This window comes from Danio rerio, chromosome 13, assembly GCF_052040795.2.
Source record: "Danio rerio strain M-AB ecotype USA chromosome 13, GRCz13ab, whole genome shotgun sequence".
Classification (NCBI taxonomy): Eukaryota; Metazoa; Chordata; class Actinopteri; order Cypriniformes; family Danionidae; genus Danio; species Danio rerio.
The window spans coordinates 43,234,318-43,257,802 of NC_141033.1; the positions used below are offsets into that span (position 1 = coordinate 43,234,318).

At 35.6% G+C, this 23,485-nt stretch overlaps 1 protein-coding gene and 1 long non-coding RNA gene across 16 annotated transcripts in view; one reads left to right on the plus strand and one right to left on the minus strand.

Annotated features, from left to right (window-relative positions):
* Positions 1-23,485, plus strand: part of hpse2 (heparanase 2) — a 205,074-nt gene that overhangs the window by 135,134 nt on the left and 46,455 nt on the right. For 11 of the 15 annotated variants that reach the window (XR_015506289.1, XR_015506286.1, XM_087279709.1 and 8 more), the window contains 2 exons: positions 16,844-16,937; positions 21,956-22,062. Coding sequence is in view for 9 of the 15 variants with exons in the window: in XM_087279709.1 (XP_087135835.1) it covers positions 16,844-16,937; positions 21,956-22,062 (201 nt within the window). In the remaining 6 variants the exon portion in view is untranslated. Of the gene's footprint in view, positions 1-16,843; positions 18,003-18,168; positions 18,899-21,955; positions 22,063-23,485 lie in introns of those variants that run through there. The other 4 variants (XR_015506291.1, XR_015506288.1, XR_015506290.1 and 1 more) reach the window with 3 other exon arrangements.
* The window catches only part of LOC147841170 (uncharacterized), a 95,913-nt gene continuing 72,662 nt past the window's right edge, over positions 235-23,485 (minus strand). The window contains exon 3 of the long non-coding RNA XR_015506359.1: positions 235-1,388. This is a non-coding gene — a long non-coding RNA (uncharacterized LOC147841170). The remainder of the gene's footprint in view (positions 1,389-23,485) is intronic.

Genomic DNA, 23,485 nt, shown 5'->3' on the forward strand with positions numbered 1-23,485 from the left:
ACACAGCCAGGAACTAAATTTCTAACTACAGCTCCAGAGGTGTAGTTAAATGTGCACAGGCTTGCGGCGCAGTTTGCGAATGTTTGCTGGAATGATGGATTTGGAAAACACCAAATTAACGAACTATGTTTGTAACAATGCAACTTGCGACCTTAGTTGGCTAACGATGGTTTTTGGAAATGCACTGCTGATGGCTGTCTAATGAGGAAAAAAAAAAAACACATGAAGTGACCAGGGGCCTCATGTACGAAGACTTGCGTGGAAATCTTACTAAAACATTGCGTACGCACAAAGCTGTAAATGTGCGTACGCAGAAAAAAATTCAGATGTATGAAACACTGCGTACGCCGAATCTCACGCATATTCTTTTGTACATCCGAATGAACGTGAAACTGAGCGCAACATGCACGAGCGCAAAACCCCTCCCTGCCTCCTCCCCCGTATGAATATGCTAATGACTATGCTAATGGAAAAACCCAACGAAAAAGCAATGGCAAAATCAAACAAAAAGAGAAACTTTGAACAGAATGTGAATTGGAGGTGCTGCTTTCGGAGGTAGACCGGAGAAAAGCGGTGTTATTTGCAAGTTTGTTCTCCGGAATTAACAACAAAAGAAAAAAATAGAGTGCGAGAGTTTAGCTGGTACGGTTAACACAGTTGGGTCTGAACATCGCACTGAGTGCATTTAAAAAAGAAATAGTGTGGTTTATATCTGTAAAGTGTTGCAGTACTCTTAGCAGTCTCAGTGGCGCACCTCATAAGAAGCATGTGATCATGTACCGACACGTTCTAGCATAAACTCGGCTCGAATCCAGCGTCTGATGAACTCTTTCTTCTTTTTTTCCCCGCTACATATCAGATTTTGCCCACTATTTATCACGAGAAAGACAAGTAGGAATCATCAATAAGTTTGTGCATCATATTTTATTTGCACATTTATTGAATGGAAATGTTTCTGATTCACGCATGCAAATTCATCTTTAGATAGTGTCTTTATAGCAATGTGCGTGTGGTAGATTGCCCAGATTACATTGGGAAAACAGGCGACCGCTGCAAATTGTGCTTTAATGTTTAGCTGGTCAACTGTATGGTATGGAAATCTTACATACCTACTACATGAACCCGTCTCATACAGCTGCCATTGCAAGGATCAGACACTTTGTAGAGAAGAATTTAACACAACTGCCTCTAGGAGTCGCCAATGGAAATAAAACAGACACGCACAAAAAATGTGCGTACGCCTGCCAGAAAGCTGCCGTGAACCTGCGCACATTCCCACGTTCAGTTCATTGTTAGTAAATCCAAACGTGAGCGATTCTGAGCGTGAAACCTGGCGTTCGCAAAGTTTTTGTGCGTACGCAGAGATGATACATGAGGCCCCAGGTGACCTAAACACCCCCAAAATGTTTTTTTTTTTCTTTGGTCATGCATCATCGCAGTCTGAAAGTACCATCTCCTTCACTAAATATTTAAAGCTGTTTTAGTTCAGTGCATAAAGTGTCCAACATTCCATACTCCATTTTTTTTTCACTTAAATAAATTCCTCATCTGAGTATTTAGCAGTTTTGTTCTCACAAACCCTGCACTTTGAAACTGCACTTTTCAGAAATCACAGATTCAGTTTTGAGTAAAACAGTTTTGTTTATTGGGTCTCTCTCTTTGGATCTCTCTTTGACTTTCCTTTTTAAGCCTCCGTTGACTTTTATTTTGAATTTGGTTTGTTTTATGTTGCTGTCATGTCTTTGTTCTCCAGCCCAGCCCTGATTGTGTCCAGGTGTGTCCTCATTAGTTCTAGCGTATTTTTTTCTGCCTTCCTTTGTCAGATTTGGGATTTTGCTGCATGTGTTCTCTGAATATAAAACCCGGCCCATTTCTAGTGCTTGGAAGATGACGTGAAGAAACCAATTGAAAATGCTACGGTTAGCTTGGCAGGTGTTCATTGGCAGCACAGCGGCCTTCTGGCAGCCAAATTGAGGATGATATATGGTGTGGTGATGCAGTGCTGCTGCGTTGTCTGATTATCAGTTGCCATGTTTTATGTACCTGTCAGCTTTTGCACCAAACTGGTTTTTGAATCATGTGATGCCAACCATTTGAATGGTTTATGTATTGTGTTTGCGCAGAAGCAAATGTTTAAGAGCAATTCCAGCAACTTAGCTATGAAAAAAAAACATTTTCACCAAAATAAAAAATCCCTTCTTATGTTTTTTGTGTACACTGCCTAACAAAAGTCTTGTCGCATATCCAAGTTTTAGGAAAAACATATAATAACTTGACTTCTAGTTGATCATTTCGAATCAGAAGTGGGTTATATGAAAGGCAAAGGCCTCTAGATTACACTTATTTTAAATAAAATATGATCATACCTTGATTTTTATTGATTTAATTAGAACAGTAAGGTCTGACTTTGCTTAGACAGAAGACTTGTCATTTAAAAAAATAATACAGTGTAGAATATAAAGTCATGACGCAGTGGAGAAAGAATGAATATTGTGTCTGACTCCCATGAGCTTGAAGGACTGCATCCATACATCTCTGCAATGACTGATATTATTATTAATAAAGTCATCTAGAATGGCAAAGAAAGCATTCTTGCAGGACTCTCAGAGTCCATCAGATTCTTTGGATTCATCTTCAATGCCTCCTCCATCTTATCCTAGACATGCTCAATAATGTTCATGTCAGGTGACTGGGCTGGCCAATCCTAGAGCATTTTGACCTTCTTTGCTTTTAGCAACTCTGATGTGGAGGCTGAAGTATGAGAAGGAGCGCTATCCTGCTGAAGAATTTGCCCTCTCCTGTGGTTTATAATGTAATGGGCAGCACAAATGTCTTGATACCTCAGGCTGTTGATGTTGCCATCCACTCTGCAGATCTCTTGCACGCCCCCATACTGAGTGTAAACCCCCACCCCATGATTTTTCATTCACCAAACTTGACAGATTTCAGTAAGAATCTTGTCCTCCATAGTATTTGTGATGATTGCGATGCAGTTGTGACCTTCTGCCACTTTTCCAAATGATCATCTAGAAGTCAAGTTATTATTTGTTGCTTTTACAACTGGGATTGACGACAAGACTTTTGTCAGGTAGTGTAGGCTTATATTTTACAGTTGGTTTTGGTCACATCCATAACGCATGTTTATTTTCCTCATTTGTAATATAAAAAATGTTTGCAGATTGATATTTTTCTGCTTGCATAACTCTGCGTTTAGTTGTTTTGAAAAATATAAACAGATGTTTCAATATAATGTTTCTCTATGAATTTATGTTTTAAGTTTTTACAGAAATGCTCTTACTGTATCTTTACCTCTATCACATCATTCAGCATATCAGGACAAAAGAATATATGTTTCGCCGTGTTCCAAGAAGTTGCAAACAAATCAAAGCCAAGAACATCCTTATAAACAAGAAATGGACAGGAATCAAACAAAACCGCCCTTAAAATAGAGATGTGTATCTTACAAATCACACTTTTATTTTAGCCATAACTTTCAGTTTTACGCGAGAGACAAGAAAACCAGGCTGCGCCAGATATCAGATCATTCATTTTGCGAAAGGAAGTAGTTATCTGGGTTAACAACGTACTTCTGTGGAACTTTATTTTCGCTGGCCATTACATATCCAGCGCTGGATGTTGCATGAGGTGCAGAATTATTATTATTATTTTTTTTTATGGATTTGGCTGAACGTCTGGACAGCTGCTCTTTGGCTGAATCTGACGACTCGATGACAGAGTGTGGGAGAGAGTTTGGGCTTGTTGACGAGACTGCTGCTTGTCGATTTTGGTTTTCTGTGAAGTACTGGATGTTATTGTGAATTATGCTGATTTAAGTATATTTTCAGGATGAAGTTATCTAGTTGGCTGAGAGAGAGGAGGTTTTATTTGAACTGCATGTGAATGATTTTGAATAATCTTGGGAACACTCGTTAGAATGGATTAAAACAATGGAAAGTGTGTTTTATGAATTTACTGTATATTGTAGCTGTTATTAGCACACTGTAAAAATTATATGATCAGTTAGTCATGACAGCATTTGTGTTTAGGTCATTGTAACTTAATGAAAAAAAAAAGTGAATCAGGTTCTAAGATAATTTTTTTAAGTTACACAAGCTGTTTTAAGTCAGTTTAACATAAGTTTAATGGTTAAACAAGGTTAATTTGATTCAGCTTAATTTTTACAGGGCATTTATTTTATTATTTTTTTGCAGTGCATTAGTTATACCAGCATTACTTTCAGCTTTTATTATAAATGAACTCATGTACACTTTTTTGGCCACAATAAAGTTTAATTGAATGAATTTTAATTATCTATTTATTTATACTGAAATGTATTATTTATGGTGCCACGGTGGCTCAGTGGTAAACACTGTCACCTCACAGCAACAAGGTAGCTGGTTCGAGTGCGGGCTGGATCAATTGACATTTCCGTGTGGAGTTTGCATGTGCTCCGTGTTCACATGGATTTCCTCTGGGTGCTCCAGTTTCCCCCACAGTCCAAAGATGTGCTATACTGTAGGTGATTTTGGGTAAACAAAATTGGTTGCAGTGAATGAGTGTGTGTGTGTGTGTGTGTGTGTGTGTGTGTGTGTGTGTGTGTGTGTGTGTGTGTGTGTGTGTTTGTGTGTTTGTGTTTGTGTGTGTGTGTGTGTGTGTGTGTGTGTGTGTGTGTGTGTGTGTGTGTGTGTGTGTGTGAATGTGAGAAAGTATGGGTGTTTCCTAGTACTAGGTTGCAGCTGTGTAAAAACAAATGTTGGAATAGTTAGCTGTTCATTCCGCTGTGGCGACGTCTGATAAATCAGAGACTAAGCCGAAGGAAAATTAATAAATGAATGTATGATTTAATTTATATGTTCAAATTTCTTATTAAAGTTGTATTAAAGTATTTAATGAAAACATTAAACTGTTTATATTTGTATATATTTATTTAAAATATATACTATGTATGTATTTTAAAATAAATATACAATAGTAGACTGGTTAATGAAATGTATTTTATTCTGTCAGACCTGTTGACTGAACATCAGCCTGGGGGTGCATTTCCGAAAACCATGGTTAGCCAATACACATACACTCTGGGCAATTTAGCCTACCCGATTCACCTGTACCGCATGTCTTTGGACTTGTAGGGCAAACCGGAGCACCCAGAGGAAACCCATGCGAACACAGGGAGAACATGCAAACTCCACACAGAAACGGCAATCATCATCATTGTTATTATTATTATTAAAGTCTATTTTTTTCATTTCCTAATAAATAATGAATATTAAATTTAATTAAATAATAAATAAATAATAAATAGCCTCATTATTTATTTATTTATATGATTTATAAATGAATTATATATGAATTTATGTGATTTATATAAGATATTAGAATACGTGTTAGCTTTTGTAAGTCATTTTATCTTTCAGAATAGAATATATAATGTTCTCAATAATATTTGTAAAGGAAACACTGGCCCTATGTTTACCATTTACATTTAGTATATTTCAGTTAACATTGAAAGCAAGTGCATGTTTTAACCAAAACTAATATTGGATTTCCTTTAGATGCATGTAAAACAATAAAATTTGCACAAAGAAATGATGGAGTTCCTCTCTAAAGAAGTTGTTACTCCACCTCGCTTAGAGCATCATTATGGGTGTTTTATGTTATAACTAATGTTGTTTAAATGATAAATTTGCGATAAAGCAACTACGGGTTTTGGGAAACACTCGTCACTCCATTGTTCTTTTCTTAAACGAAGCATCGTATGATAGTTCAGCCACAAGTTACGTTGTTGTTTGGGAAACGCACCCCTGGTCGGTCTCTTCAGTCATCAAACCAGAGATTGTTATGCATCCCTAAGTCGAGACTGAAATGCAGATGTGCTTTCGCAATAGCTAGATTGTTCAATGCTCTACATCTCTGTATTAGATCTATATCATTCATTTCTGTATGTTTTTAAGTCTAGGTTGTAAACTTACCTTTTTTGATTTGGCATTTTATCAGTGAGAATTGTTTGTTTTAGCTATAGTTTTATAACTTTCACTTTGTGGTTTGTATTGTGAAGCACATAGGTCAACCTTTGGTGTGTTTAATAGTGGTATATAAATAAAATTGGTCATACTTTATTTTGATGGTCCGTTTGTTGAATTTAAATTACATTGCATCATGTCAACAAATTCTTATTAGATTTTAAGTAGACTGTTAAGTTAGGGTTAGTGTAAGCTGACATGTTCTTGCAAAGTTTCTTATAGTTTGTTAAATGCCTGTTGAAGGAGCAGTGTCAACAGATGTTAAGCATTATTAATAATAATGATAATGATTTCTGTTTTATTATTTTGAAAAAGAATTGGAAGTTGATTAGATGATGATACATGAAAAACTATTAGTATTTGTTGTGTTCCTATGAAATTGCAATAAAAACCTACAACATTTTAGAGATGCACTGTAAAACTCAACAGTCAACTTTATCAAATGAAGTGATTGTAGTTAATTCAAAATTTACTGAAAGTTAATTCTATTTATTTGAAAAGAGTTTTGAACTCAGTGTTGAAGGTAATGAGGTAATTAAATACTTAATTACTTCAACTTAAAGGGAGTTGTTCACAGTACTCGTATAGATTAGATTTTTTTTTAAATAAAATGTTTTGTAGCAATCAGTTTCCTAAAATGATTTGAGTTGACATAACTTATTGGGTTTTACAGTATCAGTTGGTTTGAGTTCTTTTAATATATTGGGTTTGTCTGTGCTCAAATTGCTTTGTTTACTCAAATGGATTAAATTCACAGTACTCATAAGAATTAGTTTTTGTACTTCAATGGTTTGTTGCAGTCGGTTTCCTCAAATGGTTTGAGTTACCTTAACTCAAGGTTTTACAGTGTATGTAATGTTAGATACATAGAACATGCATATATTATCTCAGACAAAAAGACACTTTTAGATCGTACATATGCTTTGTATTTACTTCACTTTAGCAACAATAGTAAGACATGGGGATTCATGCAAAAGTATGGCCAAATTTTTTATCAAATGATATTTTAGAGCAAGGAATTTTTCTAAGTATTTCCTATAATATTTGTTTTCCTCTGGAAAAAAGTCCTATTTGTTTTATTTCCACTAGAATAAAAGCAGTTTATATTTTTTAAAAACCTTTTTAAGGTCAATAGTTTTAACCCACTTAAGCAATAATTATTTCTGATTGTCTACAGAACAAACCACTGTTATAGAATGACTTGCCTAATTACCCTATCCTGCTTAATTACCCAAATTAAGCCTTTAAATGGTACTTTAAGCTCTATCCCAGTATCTTAAACAATATCTAGTAAAATATTATGCACTGTCACCATGGCAAGGATAAAAAAAAATTAGACGCTGGGGCCCCAAATGTGAACTAGTGGGCCGTTTAGGCCGTCAGAATGATAAAAAAAAGAAAGAAAAAATGTGTTTTGTTGCTCTCTGAACCAGCTCGTCTGGAGAAGAGATATTGTTGTGATGCTGCTATATCCGCAGTGCCGAGCTGAAGTCTGACCTGTGCACTCGCTGCCGCCTGCTGAGACAGACAAACCGAGTTTCAGGTCAGCGGGAGTTTTCCTGTCTGATATCATGAGAAATCACAGATGCTGTGTTCAGAGAGCTCAGGCCAAATAGCCAAGCTTTTTCACATCTTGTCCTAGCTTTTTTTTCACTCCTCATCCTTGTTGAGCGATCCTTCAAAGCTCTTGACTTGCTCAACATCGCACTGCAAGATGGCGAACCTTTAATAATCAGAAACAAGCTCATTAGCGAATGGTCGCTCTCTTTTATCTCCCAACACAAATGACGGCTGGATGTGCTTTCGGTGACTTTAATTAGTTCCATGCTGAGTGGCTTTGAATTATTCAGTAATGAGAAACTCCAAGTGTTTTATCAAGTGCATGCAATAGCTGCGGTCATTAAAAGTTATAAGGGCATAAACAAGTTTGCATTTCTCCCTCAATTAGCCCGGCCTCCTGCGTCTGCAGATAGAGGGTGGGCTAAACGGGCTCATTAATCTAGAGGTCAACCCTGATTAAAGGAAGCGGAAGTAGGAAAGGGTGTCAAAGAGGGGAGTTTTATTAAAACGCCACCTCCTTTAGTCAAACTCAAGCCAGATGCTCTCGCCTTCTGATTGGCACTCGCATTCTGATTGGATGATCGTTTATAGTAATTAATCAGAGCCCTCACAAGCTACATTGTAAAAATATCTGCTAATTAACAGTTTCTGTATTTTGCGTATTTTGTATTGGAGTGTTTTGCGTTTATTTACAGTTGTAAATTGCATTATGGGATGTTGATCTCTGCCTCGTCGACTTAAATGAAAATTCAGCTTTACAATTTAACATAATGGGCTCTATTTTAATGATCTAGGTGCAAAGTCTAAAGCACATGGTGCAAAAGCATTATGGTCAGTCCGAATCCACTTTCGCTATCTTAAGGATGGAAAAATTCAGTTTGCGTCATGGCGCATGGTCTATCAGGGTTGTGCTTATTCTCTTAAAGAGTTATGAGTGTGTTTTGACCATAACATGCTTTAAATCAATAAGAGGTTTGTCTCCCATTCCCTTTAGGAGTCAGCTGCATCACGCCATGGCACATTTGCTATTTACATAGTGGACTTTATAAGTGGAAAAACTGAACGCTTCACTAGTGAGAAAACAGTTAAACAAACCATCTTCAGCCAGAATAAAGAACAAGGCTCCTTCATTTGGCCTGTTTACTTTCACTTTACTTTACTTTTTACTTTACTCCTTTACTTCCGTAGAGGAAACATTGTTGTACTCACTCCACTGAAGACATCTATTAGCCTACATAGTTAATTTGGGGTCGCCACAGCTGAATGAACCCCCAACTTATCCGGCACATTTTTACACAGCAGATGCCCTTCCAGCCACAACCCATCTCTGGGAAACATCCACACACACATTCACACACACACTCATACACTAAGAACAATTTAGCCTACCCAATTCACCTGTACCGCATGTCTTTGGACTGTGGGGGAAATATTAGAGCACCCGGAGGAAACCCACGCGAACACAGGGAGAACATGCAAACTCGACACAGAAACCCCAACTGAGCCTTCTTGCTGTGAGACGACAGCACTACCTACTGCGCCACTGCTTCGCCCACCCTGGAGATTTCACTGGAGGGCTAATAATTTAGACTTTATATATTTAAACAACCCAGGATGTCAGCACTGTGCCTCAGTGGTTTGCGGTCACCTCACACAAGAAGGTCGCTGGTCCTAGTTGGGGCAGTTGGCATTTCTGTGTGGAGTTTGCATGTACTCCCTGTGTTTACATGGGTTTTCTTGGGCTGCTCCCAGTACTGGGTTGCAGCTGGAGGGACATTCGCTGTGTAAAACATGCCAGAATAGTTGCCGTTTCATTCCATTGTGGCGACCCCTGATAAATAAGGGACTAAGTCAAATGAAAATGAATGAATGAACAACCCAGTATATGCTTTACCTATCTCATGGCATATGCTTTAACAGCTGTATTTTCAGTCCTAGTCATTTAAAGTACATATGTTTTTTTACATATGTTCATATGTTTCAAAAGAGTTTCCACAAAAATTTGATTGATTGGGTAATTTGATCAACCATAGTGCTGATATTTAGACTAACATAACTTTTGATGAAAATATGTGACAACATGCTTATATAGGTCTTAAAACACATTCAGCGGGTTTTCAGACAGACTGGGGAATGTACAAACTCATGTCATCTCTTCAGAAAGAAGTTTCTGGACACTGAATTGGTAGAAAATACAGATTGTTTTCCTTTTAAGCATATAAACGGACAGTGTTTTGCTGCTATTGGGAGTATAAATCAATGAAAAATTCAAATGATGTCTTACTCTTGTCTGTACAAACAAAAATGACAGAGTGCTTTTAGTCTAGAAAGCTCTAAATGTGTCTTGTGAAGGTTGAGTTACAGTGTGCATTTGTGGGAAGCTTTGATGCTTTTAACTCAATGACAGTGAAATAAAACTGCGTCCCACCCCCTCCCTCACTCTGCAGCTTAGCTACGCCCACTTTCGCAGCATTTATCATTGCTGTGGTGAGAACTGACTGCTGCTGAAACAAGGGTTTTCACGACCCTTCATATAAAAGTTTTGGCTGATATACGTCATGCATAAAATGATAGTATATTAGTATTTTTATGATGCTTATTGTCAGTGGTGGAAAGAGTACAGAAAAATCACTGTCAAGTATAAGTACTTGCTAAAACGTAGTGAAAGTAGAGTAAAATCTCTGTTTTAAATACTACTCAAAGTATGAATAACATTAGCCCTTCTCAAGGGTAGTGAGTTGTGAAAATTACTCCACCTTATACCCTGCAATTAAAAAAGCAAATATATTATGTCAGTGCCGTTTTCTTTGGTGTTCTCAAGTGTAAGTGAAATTATTTACCATTATTGAAACAATTTATTTTGAAAACAAATTACATTAAGTGAAGTTTATTTCTTAACTAATTTCGAGAGGGTCATGTGCTTATGATTGTCCATGCCTTGTCCTGCATTAGCTAACATATGATTCGCCAATCAGACAATTCCTAACTCACTATAAATAACCAGCGTTTCCTATCTCAGTACCTTCGGCTGCATCCGAAATGGCATACTTCCATACTAGAGTAGTATGTCCATAGTAGTATGTCCGAATTTATGCGAGAACTACCCGGATGAACTACTTCCGGCAAGATTCTGAAGTGTGCATCTGATGCACGCTACACAATCCGTTGATGCGCAGCGAGAAAATTCTTAAATGGGAGTAAATTGACGCAACTGAAAAAGTACATCCGAGTTCCATCCGTACTGCTCACATTCATACAGTATAGAACTTACTTTTTTTAACGCCCGAGTAGTACATTTTAAGTCAAATGCGATACCTACTGGGTAGTAGGCAATTTTGGACGCAGCCTTCATCTTGAAGAATCCCCCCTCCCACCCCTACTCCCCCTACTTTCTAGATTATGTGACAAGGCAGTTTAGTGATAAGCACTGTTGCTTCACAGTAAGAAAAGTTTCTACTGAACCAGTCAACATTTCTGTGCAGAATTTGCTCATTGTCCATTTGTTTGTGGGGGTTTCCCTCAGGTTCTCCAGTTTCCTTCCACTGTCTAAAAAACATGCAACCAATATAAATTAAACGTACCAAATTGGCATCATAGGCAAGCTCTTAGTAAGCCGTATATCTCTCTTTAGCCATCCCTATACAGTATCTGTTATTAGCCATTAATAAGTCGGGGGAGTTCATTGAGATCTAACTGAGCTCAAACTACCTTCTCGCTCTGCTAATGGGAGGAAGCCCGGGGCTCAAGGATCTTATAAGCTTAGGGCTCTCTCCCCGGACAGCATGCAACAAGCTTATTACCAATCATCAACTACAGTAAGTGTGAACTGTTGAATATATTATAATCCAGCAGAAAGCAGGTTGATGCATTTATATACGGATAAATAAACTGTGTAACTGATAGAATACATGCAATTTTTGTGCATGTTTGAAAACGTAACATTCTGTAGTGCATTTAGTTATTGTTTACAGCCATTAAGTGTTTTCAGTCATCATCATACCTACAAACATTTATCTCCAAAATTTCAGGAAGACCAGATGTGTTTGTAATGTTAGTAACTGTAAGCTACCATGAACCGGGTTTCGAGCGGCAGCAAACGGACACTAAATGAAAAATGATGACGAAGATGAGGATCATGAGATTTTTGTTAGAGACTGTACTAAAAAGATGAGGACTGGCGGGGGTGGATTTACAGGAGTTTTCCAGAAGAAATAACAAAACGGGTGGGTGGCGGGAGATGGGTGTGAAAAATGGGAGACTCCAAGGAGTGTTTGCAGGTATGGTCATCATTCAGCAAGCAGCCTTTATCTTCATCTCTTAGCCTTCCTCTAAATGGTGTCTTGGTTGTTGGACGTAACCGTTCCATAGCGTTTGCTGCATTTATAAAGCATCCGTGTCTTGAGGTCAGTTTACCTGATGCAATTTTGTGTGCAATTTAATTGAAAGAGAATCACAAGACTATTATACTTGGCCAATCACTATAAAAAATATCTATTAATTAACAGTTTTCTATTATATTATTCACAAGTGTTTTGTTTTTACATTTATGTAGTGTATAATGGGATGTTGATCTATGCTTTGTCAACTTTTGATGTTGAAAAACCCTGACTAACAAGCTACGAGAGCATACCTGTCACCACTGGGATGTGAAAATAAGAGATTTGCCCACCATAATAAGGGATTATGACCCACCTTTAAAAAATCCCCAAATTACTAAATATGTTCATTTGGAGCATATGTTCATTTCATTGTAAATAAACAGTTAAATGGTCAGTAACATGTTTTATAATTATTATTATTTACAAAAAAAAAAAAAAAAAAAAAAAATATATATATATATATATATATATATATATATATATATATATATATATGAATTATCAGAAAATACATTAGCAAAGTTCAGCTTATTAAAACTAATAGCTGTTATAATACCAGCGTAACTTTCAGCTTTTGTTATAAATGAAGTCATGTAAACTTTTTTCTTTCTCACTGAATAAATTTTATTTTATTTATACTTAAATGTATTATTTATGGCGGCACGGTGGCTCAGTGGCTAACACTGTTGCTTCACAGCAAGAAGGTCCTTGATTAGAGTTTTGGCCGAGCCAGTTAGAATTTCTGTGTGGAGTTAGCATGTTCTCCCCGTGTTTGTGTGAGATTCCTCCCGGTGCTCTGGTTTCCCCCACAGTAAATGACATGTGCTGTAGGTGAATTGAATAAAATAAATTGGCTGTATTGTGAGTGAATGAGTGTATGGGTGTTTCCCAGTTTGGTGTTGTGGCCGGAAGGGCATCCGCTGCGTAAAACATATGCTAGAATAGTTGGCGTTTCATTAAGTGGTGGCGACCCCTGATAAATAAGGGACTAAGCCAAAGGAAAATGAATGAATTGCATGGAACCCAGCACTTTTACAGTGTAGTTAAGTCCAATTCCTGAAATAAAACCTCTCAAATACAGTATAATACATTGAGTATTTGATATTCGTTACTTTCACCACTTTGTATTGTTGATGTATTTTTACTATTACAATGAAATGCCATTTTTTTTTTATTTCTCTCAAGGAGTTTTAGAAGCAACATCTGAAACAATGCTGATATAAAAAAATAAAACATAAGAATTCCATTAAGTGTCCTGAGCTCTGAAAGAAGAGCCTCTCAGCAGTAAAGCCTTCCTCTAATTCATTCTTTATCTTTTACATTAGGAGTCTCTGTTTTCCATGAAGCACATACACGTTTCTTTTACTCCTCCTTCAGACGTGCTCCCAGTGCCAAATTCAGAAGTCGGTTTGTTGAGAAGCACCTTCCAAGTAGAGTCTAAAGCACCACAAATGGAGACGCATTAGCTAAATATAATACTAGGGAGGTTGAGAGATGCTCATCGCTGCTCGAGATCCAAAGATAATGAAGATTTGTTGCCTCCAGAGCTGCGCAGCTTTAATCCCATAGAGACTGTAAATTAGGCGGGTCAGTGTCCACAGAGATCCACTATTCCTGCAGACACGTCAAGATCTTCAGACGTATTGCTTGGAAATGGTGCAGTTCATTGAGGCCCTATTTCCACACCCTCATCCAGATGGCCAGGCCCACAGCTACTTCATCCCAGCAGCTCCTCTCGCTGACCAGAAGGAGCTCTGCGTCTCGTCACCGCTGTCTCCTTTTACATCTTTATATAATTCACGGCCTAAATCTGGTAGTTATTTCACGTGTAAACCTGCAGACCGGCCTTTAATGCCTTTAATTCATATGTTGAACTTTGCTCACTGAAGTGGGAAAATGTGGATTGTGTTATTTCGTATAGCACCGGTAACATCTTGATTGATAGCTATGCCTTTTTTTTTGCTGTTTGCTTTTATTAGATGTTATTCCAGTCACATGCCTTTGTTTCCTGAGGGAAAAAGTTGCATTTCTACATTTAAATAACTTTTAGTTATTCTTAGACATGATTATCAGATGTTTAATAACAAAAGGAGTATGTGCATATAAACACAAGATGTTGCTGTATTATACAGATGCTTGTTATTAAATTGATTTCATACATTGTGTGGATGTGTAAATGAACCGTTAAAATGCAAAACAGTTTTTTCACACACACAAGCATATACACTAACTGGCCACTTTATTAGGTACACCTTACTAGTTCCGGGTTGGAGCCTTTTTGCCTTCAAAACTGCTTTAATCTTCCTAAATACTAATATATAATTTTGATGAGCCTGTGCAAATTGTAGCCTCAGATTCCTGTTCTTAGCTGAAAGAAGTGACAGCCAGCGTGGTCTTCTGCTGCTGTAGCCCATCTGCCTCAAGGTTGGACGTGTTGTGAGTTCAGAGATGCTCTTTTGCAGACCTCAGTTGTAACAAATGTTTATTTGAGTTACTGTTGCCTTTCTATCATCTCGAAACAGTCTGGTCATTCTCCTCTGACCTCTGATCATTAATTTAATTTATTAAGCATGAAATAAATTGAAAGAAAGGGACTGAGATCAGGTCATATCAGGGACAATGTGATTATTCATTCATTCATTTTCTTTTCGGCTTAGTCTCTTTATTAATCTGTGGTCGCCACAGCGGAATGAACCACCAACTTATCCAGTATATGTTTTACGCAGTAGATGCCCTACCAGCTGCAACCCATCGCTGGGAAACATCCATACACACTCATTTGCACACTCAAACTACGAGCAGTTTAGCCTACCCAATTCACCTGTACCTCATGATTTTGGACTTGTGGGGGAAACCGGAGCACACGGGAGAAACCCACACCAACATGGGGAGAACATGCAAACTCCACACAGACCTTCTTGCTGTAAGGCAATCGTGCTAACCACTGCGCCACCGCGTAGTCCTCAGTGTGATTATTTTAAGAAAATTTATCATTTTATTAAGGTAGATAATATATAACATAAATTATATTAACATACAGTGGTGGAAAGAGTACTGTAAAATCATACTCAAGTAAAAGTACCATTACTTGCCTAAAAATGTACTGCAAGAAGAGTAAAAGTATCTGTTGTAAATAACACTCAAAGTATGAGTAAAAAGTAGTCCGTTCAAAAGAACTCAAGAGAAGGGAGTAGTGAGTATTATGCTGTGAAAAGCTAATGCATTTACATTTAATTTACATGTGTGTAAACGTAACATTCTGTAGTGCATTTACTCTTTGCCCAGCAGGCACACAATGTCATAAGACATTATTATTAGGCTAAATTTAAGTTGTGACGTCACAATTTATTTTGATGATCTGTTTTTTAAGTTTAAGTTACACTGCATCTACATGCCAACTACTTCTCGTTAGATTACAAGTAGACTTTTAGGTTGTGGTTAGTGTAAGTTGACGTATCTTCAAAGTTTCTTATAGTCAATTAAATGCCTGTTGAACGAGCAGAGTCAACAGATATTAAGCGGACAGTTTACTAATACTCAAGTAGACCATCAAAATACTGTTACCAAATGTTATTTTGATGTCCAATAACGATGTCAAATTACATTGATATTTGATGTTATATCCAACGTTGAGTCAACATCTTAAACCAACATTATATTGACGCCAAATACTGACATTTAATCGTCAGTTATAGCAACCACAACTCAACGTCTGATAGACGTCATAGTGGTAATGTCCACACAGTGTAAAGCTATAACTATATTAGACGTTGATATTTGGTTGATTTTAGTTTTGGACGTTGCACATTGACGTCAGCCTGATGTTGAGTTCTGTCGTCAACCAGATTTTCATTTAAAAAAATAAAATAAAATAAAATGCTATGTCTTCACGACATTACGGTACAACTTCAATCTGACGTCATGTTGACATCTTGTGCCTGCTGGGTGTTTAAGGCCATTTCGTTCTTCATACAGTAAACATCTGTCATCTTCTCATCAGTGGCATGCATCTATGGATCAATGTGTGTAAAGATTCTCCTTGGACACTTTTAATGCTTCCAAACGGTTTGCTGCAATTATAAATCGCTCATGTCTTGAGGAAGTTTATTATGATGCGATTTTCTTCTTTACTTCTATGTGAGATTTGATTGGACAGAAATCACAGGACTGAATTTTCTAATCCTCATAGACAAATAAATAAATAAATAAATAAGTAAATAAATAAAGTAGTGACTGCAGGTTGAAGGAAAGTAGTGGAGTAAAAGAAAAATGTACTCAAGGGAAAGTAAAAGTACACATTTTTAAAACTACCTACTAAACTACAATTCCTATGAAAAATACTCAATTACAGTAGTTTGAGTATTTGTAATTTGTTACTTTACAGAACTGTTAATATGCCAACTGTTTGTTTGACATTTATTTATAGTATATATATATTTTTTATTAAAATAAATGCTATAATTATAATACATGCAGGGTTTTTTTTATCATGAGGGTTCTTTTAGATACTTTTAAAATACAGAACTTTTTTTTTTTACTTTTTTTTCTGGCTTTTCACCTTTTTTCTCAATGGATTGGACAGTAGAGATTATTGACAGGAAAGCATGGGGAGCAGAGAAAGAGGAAGGATCGGCATAGAACTGCAAGGCGGGAATCGAACTCGGGTCGCCGTGAGCACCGGAGTGCATGTGTCAACACACTAACCACTACACCGCTGGCGCCGACTAAATAAAGAACTTTTTAATGTTAATACTGCATTCATTAATGTAAACTGTAATATTTAAATATTAATTTATATCAGATTGCATTTATATTTTGAATTGAATATATGTATATTATTTTATATGTCAAAGCTCTTACAAAGATGCTCTTTTATTCGTGCAGTTACTACATTGACAGACGGGTGACCAAAGTGGAAGACTTTATGAAGACAAGACTTCTGGACACCCTGTCTGAGCAGATTACAAAGGTTTTGAAGGTAAGCTTTATATATTTATATGTGTGTGTACTGCTGGTTGTTGTTGTGAGAGTCTGTAAGTCCCTTCAGTGCTCATTAACTGTGTTTATCTCAGGGGCCCCAGATTTGTCCTCAGCTGCACCGTCCAAACAAGCTGTCATCAGTCAGATAGGTGGCCTACTGTTGAGGGAGCGTGGGTTAGGGCACAGTAAATGAGGAAAGCATTTGATTGGCTTTACAATTTACAAGTTCATGATGTCTCAGCTGCTCTGGGAACAGTCCCCTTTTGGTCTAATAAGCAGTACCAGGTTTCACAACATTTAAGACTTCCCTCAGGAGGACCAATCTATAAATACACAGCTCTCCTGTTTTATGTATCTCAAACTCACACATCTGGTCGAGCCAGTTCCCCTGAAAGTGAAATAGGAGGAAAACTGGCCTTCCGCACTAATATCAAACAAAAGACGGCAAAGTTTTGCTCACTCCCAACTCCGCTGGGACAGTGATTAGAGGCCATTACAATCCCGAACAAGTGCTTATTCCACTTCTGGACTTCAGATCTAAAAGTCCTTGAGCAGAATCTAAGTATTATAAAAATGGATGGTTCTGGTTCTTGATGTTGATTGGTCAATGGCCACTTTAGGACTGTGAATCACTGTGTAATACTCTTAGCAACCACCCGTAGCAACATAAACAATTGATATACTGTGAAACGTTGAACAAATGATGTGTGTCAGGGAAAGTTACTGCTCTAGTTCTTAATATTGATTGGCAAGTGGTCACTTTTGATCCGTCAATTACTCTTAGCAACCACACAAATCAACAAAAACAATTGATAGGATGTGAAACATTGTACAAATGATGTATTTCAGCAAACGTAACTGCTCTGGTTTTTGATGTTGATTGGATAGTGATCATTTTTGATTCATGAATCACTGTGCAACAGTCATCTCTAGCAACATAAACTGGAACCTTAAGTTCATTACCTAACTTTGATGTTGGCTTGAGAAAGCCAACGTGACTATGCTAGGACTGTGATTGGCAGTTGGCAGGAAGCACAGTGGTTTCTAAGTGGTTAGATCAGGGGTGGCCAACCCTGTTCCTGGAGAGCCACCTTCATGCAGATTTTAGTTGCTACCCATGTCAAACACACCTGAACCAATTAATTAAGACCTGAACACCACTTGATAATTACAAGCAGGTGTGTTTGATATGGGCTGCAACTGAAATCTGCAGGAAGGTGGCTCTCCAGGAACAGGGTTGGCCACCCCTGGATTCGATAATAACTAATAGCATGTAGCTAATCATTATTAGCACTTGGCTTATCATTGTTACCATGCATAGTACACAGAAAGTCCCATTTGCTAGCATGAGTAAAACGACCCAATACCCAGATCCCTACGATATTCTGATGTAGACATATTGCTATTTTTGCTAGGTTAGCCTGTTTTATTGCTATGGGGACAATTAACAGCTTAGTGATAATAGATCAAAGCTCCTTGGAACTTTTGTAAAAAAGCATGCCCAATTTTTTCAAAACACAAAGCTTAATAAGTGTGAAAGTGATTGACTTTTTGAAAAAATGGCTTGCTATATCAGTAAAAACGCTGGAATTTAAGTCAAATATTTTGAGAAAAATAATGCTTAAAATGATTTATTGTAAAACTATAAGTTTGATAAATCTAAAAAGACCAAGCAACAAAATCTAATGCAGAACACAGCTTTTGGCCAAACTTGGGGCTTTTATATATATTTTTTATGCACGTATTATTAAAATGTAATATTTAACTTTTTTTTTTATTCAAATACGATACGGTTGGCATGAGGAGATATTGCAACAATCTTGAATGCAGAAGGCATGTTTTGACCAAATTTGGGCCTTGTAGCATGAACGTTTGTTGTCAAGGACAGAGTAGTATAACAGTCTGTCTTTCTCAAGCTAACATAAAAATTAATATATTGCAAAACATGTTCTACGCTGTAAAAAAAAAAAAAAAGTATTCTATCAAATTTAAACTATAAAAGACAGTAGCTGTGGTTGCCAGATTTTTTTTAAATATTGAAAAAAAAATTCTTACATTTAAATTTAGCAAGTAAATTATTCCATTAATTTATAGTGCTAATACACCAATATTTTGACGTGGTATCGACTACACTACCTAACAAAAGTCTTGTCATCGATCATATTTGTAAGAGCAGCAAAAAATAACTTGACTTCTAGTTAATCATTTGGAAAAGTGGCAGAAGGCCGATTTTTCTGATGAATCATCTGTTGAACTGCATCCCAAGCATCACGAATACTGCCGAAGACCTACTGGCACTTGCATGGACCCAAGATTCTCACAGAAATGCGTCAATTTTGGTGAAGCAAAAGTCATGGTTTAGGGTTACATTCATGAATGTGTGCGATACATCTGCAGAGATCAGCCTGAAGTATCAAGTCATTTGTGCTGCCCATTAGATTATAAACCACAGGACAGGGCAAATTCTTCAGCAGGACAGCGCTCCTTCTCATACTTCAGCCTCCACATCAAAGTTCCTAAAAGTAAAGAAAGTCAAGGTGCTCCAGGATTGGCCAGCCCAGTTACCAGACATGAACATAATTGAGCATGTCTAGGGTAAGATGGAGGAGGCTTTGAAGATGAATCCAGAGAATCTTGATGAACTCTGGGAGTCCTGCAAGAACGCTTTCTTTGCCATTTCAGATGACTTTATTAATAAGGTATTAGAGTCATTGTAGAGATGTATGGATGCAGTCCTCCAAGCTCATAGGTGTCATACACAATATTAATTCTTTCTCCACTGCGCTGTCTTCCTGTCCTAATTAAATAATTAAAAATCAAGGCATGATCATATTTTATTTTGGTAAAATAAGCGTAATCTAGTCTTTCATATAAGCCATTTCTGATACCGAATGATTAACTAGAAGTCAAGTTATTATTTCTTGTTCCTAATACTTGGATAGGCGACAAGACTTTCGTCAGGTAGTGTACATTGGGTTTTATGAGCCTAATCTCATGAGGAAACATATTTATTTTACGTTTTGTCAGTTGTAGTGATTGATATGAATTCTGAAGGCTCTAAAAGCCCTAAACCCAACCATCATTAGGGGATGAAAAAATCTTAATCAAATGAATGAATGAGCTTGTACAACCTCATAGAAATTAGCCACTAAATAAAAAAAAAGTTAGCATTTGCTTTACACCAGTTACTAGTTTACCATTTACTGTCTCTGTCAGGGACTTTTACATGAACATATTTTTAGACATTTTTAAAATCATTATATCGAACATAAAAGATGGGCTTGATATCACATCTAATGGATCTGCAGGTGTTTGCATCTGTTTTGATGGCAGATGTACCCTTCCGCTGTTTGCAATAGTGTGCAGATTTATTCTGGAATGTAATTTATGCTTTAGCAATGCTTCTCAGTCATTCGCTACAGCAGGTTTTCAGCAAGTTTACTGGTTTTGATTCAGAAGTAGAGAGGATGACGAGAGCCTTGCTTTGGCTTATTATAAAATATGCCTAATACCCAACATGTGTTCTATTATAACCAGACTCTGACCCTGCAGCTGCATGCTTGTGCTGTGGGGTTGGGATATCATCCACTGATCTGTAATACATCAGTAATATCATTTCGAATCATGCCCACGGACTGTTCATGGACGGTTTGACTCATATTAAGCACAAAAACAGGAGTTACGAATCAGTTTTTTGTTTTTTATCAGAAGGCTGCATGGGAAGAAACTGTGTTTAGGTACTCGGCTTTTAAAATATGAGAACAAATATGATTTTATATTTGATTGTAATAATAGTAGTAGTAGTAATAGTAATAATAAAAATAATAATTATTATTATTATGATCAATATTACAACTTTAGTTTACATTTTATTATTATTAGTAATAGTAATAGTATTTAAGTACATGTAATGCATATAATATTAGTGTTAATAGCTTAATATAGTATTTAATAACAACTTTTTATTATTAAGTAATTTATTAATACATTAATACATTTGTATTAATATTAATTGAATAATATAATAATAATAAAAATAATAATAATAACAATAGTAATGTAATAGTAAAAATAGTATTATTATTATGATAAATATTAAAACTTTAGTGTATGTTTTATTATCATTATTGTTATTGTTGTTTATTAATAAGTTATTTGTATTAACATTAAATAGTTATTAATAATAATTATAGTAATAAATAATAATAATATTATTATTAATAATAATTTACTTATTATTATTATTATTATTATTACTATTATTATTATTAATAATAATAATAATAATAATAATAATAATAATTAATAATTTACTAATAATTTATAATTTAATTAATAAGAATTTATATAATAATAATAATTATTATTATTATCATTATTATAACTATTATTATCAATATTACAAAATTTGTTTATAAATTGTTTTTATTAATAAATTGTTTGTATTAACATTAAATTAATAATTAATAAATTATTATTATTATTATTATTATTATTATTATTATTATTAATAGTAATAATAATTATTATTATTATAATCAATATTGCAACTTTAGTTTACTTTAGTTTATTATTATTATTATTATTATTATTATTATTATTATTATTACGTTGTTTGTATTAACATTAACATTAATAAAAATAATAATAATAATAATAATAATACATCTTATCAATATTACAAATTTAGTTTATTATTATTATTGTTATTATTATTATTATTATTAATAAATATTATTATTATTATTTTTAATGATAAAACTTTAAGTTAATTAGAAGAGCTTAAAAAAGGTTTGTCATTTTTGTCCTATTGTGATAAATATATTTAAATTGTTTGGTCATTGTCTTGGTAAGTTTCATTGCTTTGTTGAAGGCTGTAAGAAATATTGGGTTGATGTGATGAAGATATATGAATATGGATATTATTAGAATAAAGCATTCAATAAAATCATCAAGAATAAACCCGCATCGTCACTCAGTTATTCTGTTATAAATATATGTTTTTTCTTCTTTCAGATTGTTCAGACTCATGCTCCAGAGAAGCATGTGTGGCTGGGTGGAGTTGGTCCGGCTTGGGCAGGAGGCACCAATAATTTATCCGACACATTTGCTGCTGGCTTTCTGTAAGTATCTTAATGTGGTCTATGGCAAAACATACATGCAAAACAAAATTAATACCTTTGGCTTTATATGTTAAAGTATATCATAATGTTTTACAACATTATTACCTTCACTTCACAGCTTTGGCAATCATTCTTTCAGTGAACATCCTGTTACATAATATTTATTAAAATGCATTGGGGGATACTGTTGTATTGTATTATCCATCAAAATGATTCTTGTGTTTATATTGGATACTGTAACCTATAACTGATGCATATACTGTATGTGCATACGTCATTATTAAACAAGACACCAGACTGTCATGAACGCATTGAGTTTGTGGAGGAAATGTATATAAGGCATAGATCACCCAAAAATAGTGAACATTTACTAAACACAAGTGTTTCTAAATGAGTTTCTTTCTTTTGAAGATATTGTGAAGAATGTTGGAAACCAGCAGCCATCGACCCTATGGATCTCAATGGCGGTTGCTTTTCAATAAACTTCAGTATATCTTCTTTTTTGTTCAGCAGAAAAAAAAGAAACTCAAACAGGTTTGGAACAAGTAAAGGACGATAAAATGATGAAAGAATTTTCATTTCTTTGGTGATCTATTAAAAGCACATTTGAGTGTAGTAAATAATGCCCAGTTTCTTGCACAAAATGACTGGTTTGCTTTTTAAGACCTTAATGTATCACCAGGGGCCATGTTTAACAGTTTTCTTTCCTTTTCTTGACACTAAGAATGTTTAGTAGCCTTTAACTTGCATTTTATAAATTACCAAGGACCACATTTTCAGCTAAAAATCGTCTTTCATTTTCTAATGAAGCAATAAGTCACCTAAGTACAACTCGAATGGACTAAAGATGAGTAAAATAATAGCGAATGCAATTTTTCTGGAATCTAGTTGTTTGTCTATCTATTTGTCTATCAATTGCCTGTAAAGAGCTAATTGCTTTTAAGATGTGCAATAAACATTAGGGATGGGTATCGTTAAGATTTTAATGGTATACTACTTTTATCGATACCACTCATCGGTTCGGTACTTTAATGGTTCTCTTCGGTACTTCGGTGTAGAGTTTTTGTTATTATATAAAAAATACAAAAAACAAATTTATTCTACAAGTATTTTTGTAAAATAAAATGAAACCAATAATTGTAATACAAATAAATACTTTTTTTTTCTGTATGTCCAATGGTTTGAAGGAAAATTACTCATGTTTGACTTTTCTGGCAGAAATTGGCATCTTTGTTGGTTTGTTGTGCTCCCTGCAGTTAAAAAAATACCCTCTTTGAATAGCAAAATGCAGCTAAATGAGAGGATATGTATGATTTTTTAATAAAGCATTAACATGAATGAGTTAACCGGGCAACGCAGTGGTGCAGTAGTTAGTGCTGTCGCCTCACAGAAAGAAGGGTGCTGTTCCGAGCCTCGACTCAGT